We start from the raw sequence: 7,130 nt of genomic DNA, 5'->3' as shown, positions 1-7,130 counted from the left end.
GCTCTAGAGTATGAATTGGAATGCGATTAGAATATGAAATGGCAATAATATTCACGAACGCAAAGTCATTGAACTTGAATTTGAATGATAACATTTTGCATATACATCCATCATTTTGTAATTGGGAGATGGTCATGTAAATACAAAGAACTCATTCTTTAACACTACAAAACCAATACAGGTGCAGAAAAGAAAACAGAGACAAAGTTCAAAAAAGTGATTCTATGGCCCTGGTTCTTGAACTGCTTTTCAAATAGAATAATTCTCAATAACCTTGTATGAAGGTAAACTTTAAATCAAAACAATATTACAAAAGTTTACTATCAGCATATATTCACAGATTACAATTCCAAAGCAATAGAATACTACAAACTTAAGCACCAATCCACCAGTATGATTTCAAAAACTTCTTTATAAGAAGAGCAATAATAGCCACGCATAAGCCAACTGCTAACAGTGTCAGCCCTCTGTCATCAGGCAATGTCTGTTCTCTAATCGTTGAGTTATTCCTCACTTCTTGATTCCTCTGTTCAGTCTGCATCACTTCAACCACGGGTTCTGTAGATAATCCCAACTCTCCACTGACACTCGCTCCCAGGGGAGATGCATTAGCATTCACATGCACATCATTCACATTTCCAACCATCTCAGTTTCTTCTGCCTGGGAATGCTCTGCAGTTGCAGCTGTTACTACCTTGGCTTGGTCATCAACATCAGACAACACAGATTGTTTGCATGCCTCTTGATTATTTGTCACAGCACAGCATTCAGGTACAGGAGGAGACTTCTTCAACATATATTCATGAACCTACAAGATAGAAATGAAAATGACTGGTTAAAAGTGAAGAGTTATACACCACACTAGTTTTGAAATTCACCTATAAACATGGTTCAAAATAAAGGGTTTACTGCTCAACTAAAGTATAAAAAGACGTGAGAATCCAAACCTCATCAATTAATCTTTGACGATCTGCATTTCCAAACTTCGGTGGGTGCGTACGGGACTTGGTGGCAAGTGCAATCCTTTCTTCCTTAGAGTAATCAAGAGATCCAACTGCTCCTTCTGGTTTTGTTGGCATGAATGCAATAAGTGCTACCAACGCAGCTCGAACTGCAAAAGTTTTTGTATAATATTAGGAGATGATATACACATCACATAAAACAAGATATAACACAGTGTTTTGCATAGAAGCATGAAATTATCTGTTGAAAATAATGATGTATCGGATTGTCGAGATAAAGCATTATGCTGCATTACATTGTGCCAGTAGCATTTCAAGTTATATGCACTTTCCTTTTTAGTTCATTCAAAAGTGGATATGACATTTAAAAAACGCTCATATTACAACAAACTCACAAAACAAGAGCAATAATGCAAAGGATTATAACAATATGAATTTTAACCCTACAAAACAGCATCAGATTCCAGACACTACAATGCAGACAATTCATTTGCTTCATAACGGCAAAGGATTCCTCTTCAAATTGCAGAGGCAACCCATCATATTCCATTGACACTACTAAACCAATTCTAATTGGAGCAATTATGAAAGAGATTTATAAGCAAAAACTGCTCCACCCAAAATAATACAGGCTTAGACAAGATCTCTATATCTTAATAAGGAATGCCCAATATATTGCATAGGTCTCTACTATACCCATTCACTGTGAGTCTGACCAATATTAGAAAGAACAGAGATTGAACAATTTAATACTTGGAAAAGAAAAACAAACCCAGAAATACTTTCCTATATTCCTTGCTCCAAAAATAAATATACCAGAAGTATGGGACTTAGGAATGTGATCAAGTCTAAGAAAGGACTTAAAAAGCATAAGCATCTCTAGACTACATGAGTGGAACTCAAGAAACCTATTAGCAAAAACAAGGAATTTAAACAACTTAGCTCCACACATTGGTAGACTAATGTATTTAGTTGATCTATATGTTAATAATGTGTAGGGAGATCACAATATTGGACTAGGCTACAAGGAAATTCAAGAAACCTATTGGGAAAAACAAGGAATTTAAAGAGCTTAACTCCACACATGGGTTGACTAGTGTACTTATTTCCTTGAGAAAAGCACGCTATTAGACACCTTTATACTAGTCCCTATAATTTGAAATAAGATTGTTCTTCACCGCAAAAATAAATATAAGAAAATTACCGCTCCATGATGGTTGCCAATGCTCAGGGTGATAATTTGATATGCTCAAGCATATCTTTGTCTGAGTTTCAAATCTGCCATTGGGCTGCAAAATGAACAGTTTATGGGAGATTAGATTCCACTTTCAAAAATTGATAACCATCAAAACCACAAGTAAATAAAACAATAATAAGAGACCAATCAAGCATGATTAAAGGATTTCCAGTGGAACATTTTTACTCAATTGCCAAGGCCCTTAACAATTTTCAAGCTCAAAAACTACTAAACCACCTTGAAGCCTCTCTGTAGTTCCTAGAATTGTTAAATGGGGTTAGTAATTACACAAGCTCGTTTTTAGCATGGGCAAAAATCTACATTGGCACAGTATTAAATCTTGTACAGTAACTTTTAAGTTTTAATTACTGAAGTGGTGCATACCAAACTAAAAGCAATACCTACGACACCTTAACTGTTGATGATATTAATGAATACCCGGTTCTGACAAATGACAAGCCACTGATTAATCGTGAGACTTCGTAGTATCTACTATAAAACGTCATCATCTATCAATTATTAAACAAACAAATATAGTGCCACATACGACAATTCAAGCAATTATAGTCAGGTGTTCTGATCCTGTAGGCACAGGCAGAAATAGAGGAAAGAGAAAGAGAAAGAGTATAAGAAAGATAATCAATAACAACATATTACCGGCATCAAATATTTGCAGCACTAATAGCTAAAAATTATGACAAACTGAAAGGAGTCCAAAAAAGTTTAAACTTTGAAACCACCTAGAATGCAAGAGAGGTAGGTGCATAGTCCTTAAACGCCATCGGGAGAAAGAAATGTATTCATTCAATGCAAGAAAAACAGAAGATGAACAGCACACAACAGTTACCTGTCCATTGTTCAACAAAATTGGAGGGGGTAAAGCACAACTCAGAAAATACAAAAATCAATAAATTCAAAAGATCGATATCTACTAGAAATCCTTAATAGAAGAATCCTAGAATACGGACGTTACCTATCTAACGTGAAGAAATATTACTCTTGTGGTTCATATTACATACATCCTTTAGCAGAAGCCTTATATATACAGCCTAAATAAAGAAAACCGTATTCATATGGTCTCATTGAACAAATTGATCTCAGGGGTTATCAATAACTCCTTCAATTGTTCTGAGTATCTATCCACACAAACCCTTCGTTTGTGGGGCCTTAAAAAAGGTGAGCGCATAATCTGTGTTGACAAGCTTAGCGCTCGGCCCATCGGGAGTTTTGGTCCGTAAAAAGTGCTGAATTGAGTCATTTCTGTCACCATCATATTTTTCATATACAGGGCATCTTGCTAGTACATGTTTTCTGAATACTCAATCGGATTGTGCAGTGCACACTGAGGTGACATTTCTCAACTTAATCCTACAAGCTTAGATTAACTCTTTCTTGACTCTTGAATTGCCTAGGTTGGAACCTCCAAACCATATGGAAACATCAACCAATTATTTTTTACTTGTGCATTCGATCATTCTGTGTGCCAGTGGCATTGTCAAAATCAAACCCCAAAGCCATTATATTCAGGACTATTTGAAAACGAAAAACAGCGTACCGTCAATAACATAAAGGAAGGGGGCTTCAAAGGGTAATCTGGAGGCAACTGGATTCGACCATGATAAATCCCGCCTTCAAACTCCGTATCCCGAGGTCCTCTAATGGCAAACTGCCACTCGAAAATATTATCCTGAAAACCCCAAAATAAACTGTTCAAAAACCACCATAGCTATCTAATCAAAACAAAAGCAAAGAGAAAATACACCCTCAAAAAAGTCCTAAATTAATGATATTTTTCTTCCTTCTTTCTTTTTCTCAAAAGCCCTGACCTGACAACTTCCTTTGAACACAACCAAAACATGCAACAGAAATTAAATTGCACAGATTGACCAAAAACACCCAATGGATGGTATTAGATCTCTACTAAATAGAGAAAAAGCAGATCAGTACCTCCAATGGAAGGCTCATATAGTCATCGCTGGGATTGTTCTGCATTTCCTTCACCTCCTGCAGGATCCTCTTCACAGCAGGATTCTTCATATTGAATTTCTCTTCCGCCATTTCCAATTACCCGATCTGAATACACTCAACGACACAAATCAGCCGATTTCAGAGACAATTGTAACCTGGAACTAGTAATTCTTCAGCGGCCGGGGGAGTCGATCTCCTGACTTGTGAAGGAGTGCAGGTTTCAATGTCTCTTTTCGTCTTTTTATGAATAAGATTTCCCCGAACCTTTGACGCTTTGCAATATCAATTTGTTTCATTGTCTAACGACTCATCTGGTGCCACGTTGCATCATCAACCAATCAGGAATCAGCAAAATGTCATTAGCCCCCTTCAAATATAGCAATATCTTTTCCCACAAAAATTGTTGATGTGAACATATTTATTTTCCTAAATTTGAGACTGTATATATTGTTTGGCATGATTTGAGTGGTTGGAACCTTCTAGTGGTTGTAAGATGAATATCTTTCGTGACATCACATATCACTTGCTGACAAAATGGGTTGTCACTAGCCACTCTTGGTGCTAATACTGATGCATGAAACCATTGAACTAATTAAATAATAAAATTTGATTTTTTAATAATTATTATTTTATTTTTTTTTGACCCAGAGGAACTTATGAGTTCGTTGACCAGTGATTATTAATGAACTTTTGGGGTTTACAGTTGGCACTAGTGAGACAGTTTGGTGGTTGAAGTCACAAATTTGATGGGTAACCCTACAATCGAAGTGCCTTAGAGGTTTTTCAGGGATTGAATCCATATATACAATAAAAAAAAAACAAGTTTAAATAACACATATCAAGATTTCACCACAATTTTTTTCGCCAGATTTGGGCAAAGTCCAAAAAGTTTCACCAAAGACAACTTTGTTTGGTGTTGTCAATGCTTATTCATGACAACTCCCTTTGGTGTTACCCATGCTTATGCATGAAACATTGAATTAATTACACAATCAATGCTTATGCATAAAACATTGAATTAATTAAACAATAAAATTTGATTGTTTTAATATGTTTTTATTAATTAAACAATAATTATTATTATTATCATTATTTTGAACCAGAGGAACCTAGGAGCCCGCCTGACATGTAATTGTTAGTAAACATTTGGGGTCTACGATCTGTCTTCCTCTCTGTAAATCGCAAACAAAAGATTTGAATCTAAGTCTCTCAAGTTTCAGCAATTTCACATATATGGGATTACCAATTAAGTTGCCTGGGATTACCAATTAAGTTGCCCCCAGGATTTGATTATTTTAATATCATTTTTCTAAATATAAGAAGTTTATTTGCTATCTTTAAAAAAAAATTGTTTTTATTAAATATTTAATGGTTTAGAAATTAAGATTAATTTACTTTTAAATTAAGTTCTTTTTATATTCTCTTTTAAATTTAAGTTTTGAGGGAGCTCAATTGACATGGTTGTTATATGAAGTTTTTGTTTTTTTTTTGTGAGGGTTATGTATTGGATGTTTGTGATTCACTAATAGTGGTGGGATTATATTGATGTAATTTAATTTTGTGTGTGTATATATATATATATATATATAAACATAAAATTATAAGTTTACATATTATAAGTATTTAAAGATTTAAATTTATAATTTATTAAAATTTAATTATTTCACTTCCTTTGTAACAATAATTTTATGTAGATTTTTTATTGTAAAAATAAACACAAATTTATCGTTGGTTGTGAGATAGACAGAGCTCTGGAAACCCTTGCGACAACTGGGGTTTCGCCTTAGTGCTAATCTCTGCTTAGATTGCATGGATTTCTTTGCAAATCTCTGTTGCACATATCAATGGTGAACCTTTGTGATCCAGCGATGAAGACAATTTCCTTTGCAGGAATGATTGTCGAACAAGCAAACTCTTCTTCGATTTCATATAGTTCCATTCTGAAATCTGCATTTGGCCTCCTAGTAGTTCAAGAAGTCCCTTCCCTCAATGTTCCTTTGGATGAGGAATCTTTTAATTGTGAGATGTTTCTTTTGGGGCAAGGTTTGGTTTGCAGGTTTCATGGATTTTGGTCGTCACTGATAGATTTGCACAAATGGATCTTAGAGACATGGAAACCTCATTTAACGGATCATCTGAATATTTATCCCATGGCTCAAGGTTTTTTTGTCGTTGTTTTTTATAATATTGACGACAAGAAGTCCATTTGCGAATATGGGTCGCACTTCTGGGATAGTGTCAGTCTCTTCATGCAGCCCTGGTCTCCTACCTTTCATCCAGTAACGACATCAATCTCCATAGCTCCAGTTTAGGTTAGGCTTCCAAACCTACCCTTACATCTTTGGAATCTCAAATCATTATCCTCTATTTGGAATGCTCTTGGAAAGTTTTATTGTCACAGCCCAAATACAAGAAACTTTTATAAAACAACTTATGCTCGAATTTGTGTGGAAATGGACTTTTATAAGGGTTTTCCCACTGAGATCAATTTGATGGCCCCAAATTATGTCTGCATCCAAAAGCTCCATTATGAAAATGTTTCATTCCGGTGTACATCGTGTTATGAAACAAGGTACGTAATTAAAAACTGCCCAAAAAAAATAAATAAAAAAATATTGAAGGTGTAAATGTTGGGAAGGAGCTCAAGGCAATCATTATATGGTATACAAGGAGGAATCGTCTTAGGATAAGAAATAGCCAAAAGATAAACCGGAAAGTGATACTACAAAAAAAAAGTATTAGAGGCAACAAAAATCAATAAGGAAAAAATGCATGTCAGTGAAGATTCTCCGGACTCCATGAAAGTGGAAAAGTAGCAAACCCTTATGGAAAATGAATCCCCTCCGCAAAACAACAAGGAATAATGTTGGAAAGGCAACTTCTTGGGCGGATCAGGTGAATGAGGAAGATTCAAGAACAACAACGTGCACTTGTCGAAGAATGGTCTGTCAGAATTTGCAAAA

General features: G+C 35.2%; 1 protein-coding gene across 2 annotated transcripts; it reads right to left on the bottom strand.

The window, feature by feature from the left end:
* Positions 1 to 259: 259 nt before the first annotated feature.
* Positions 260 to 4,442, bottom strand: UBC32 (ubiquitin-conjugating enzyme 32). Of its 2 annotated transcripts, XM_089447141.1 has the most exons (5): positions 4,147 to 4,436; positions 3,755 to 3,886; positions 2,167 to 2,251; positions 948 to 1,111; positions 260 to 808 (listed from the first exon to the last, which is right to left on the bottom strand). In XM_089447141.1, the coding sequence occupies exons 1-5, from the start codon at positions 4,255 to 4,257 to the stop codon at positions 374 to 376; spliced, it is 927 nt and encodes a 308-aa protein (XP_089303267.1). In that variant the 5' UTR covers positions 4,258 to 4,436; the 3' UTR covers positions 260 to 373. The 2 variants fall into 2 exon arrangements, with proteins under 2 accessions (XP_089303267.1, XP_089303268.1); XM_089447142.1 differs by lacking the exon at positions 3,755 to 3,886 and having other exon boundaries at positions 4,147 to 4,442.
* Positions 4,443 to 7,130: the final 2,688 nt, after the last annotated feature.

The sequence above is a fragment of the Pinus tabuliformis genome, chromosome X (genome assembly GCF_031772625.1).
Source record: "Pinus tabuliformis cultivar Carrire ecotype Pingquan chromosome X, CPIR1, whole genome shotgun sequence".
Lineage (NCBI taxonomy): Eukaryota > Viridiplantae > Streptophyta > Pinopsida > Pinales > Pinaceae > Pinus > Pinus tabuliformis.
The sequence above is the reverse complement of the archived record's forward strand: the minus strand, read 5'-3'. Positions and strand labels throughout refer to the sequence as shown.

What these genes read in the sequence shown, in the direction of transcription:
- UBC32 (XM_089447141.1), bottom strand. Translation starts at nt 4,257, where the DNA reads ATGGCGGAAGAGAAATTCAATATGAAGAATCCTGCTGTGAAGAGGATC. An exon ending in CTTCCTTTATGTTATTGACG is followed by an intron (nt 2,252 to 3,754) that starts GTACGCTGTTTT and finishes TTCATTTTGCAG; the next exon opens with CCCAATGGCAGATTTGAAAC. An exon ending in TTGGCAACCATCATGGAGCG is followed by an intron (nt 1,112 to 2,166) that starts GTAATTTTCTTA and finishes AAACTTTTGCAG; the next exon opens with TTCGAGCTGCGTTGGTAGCA.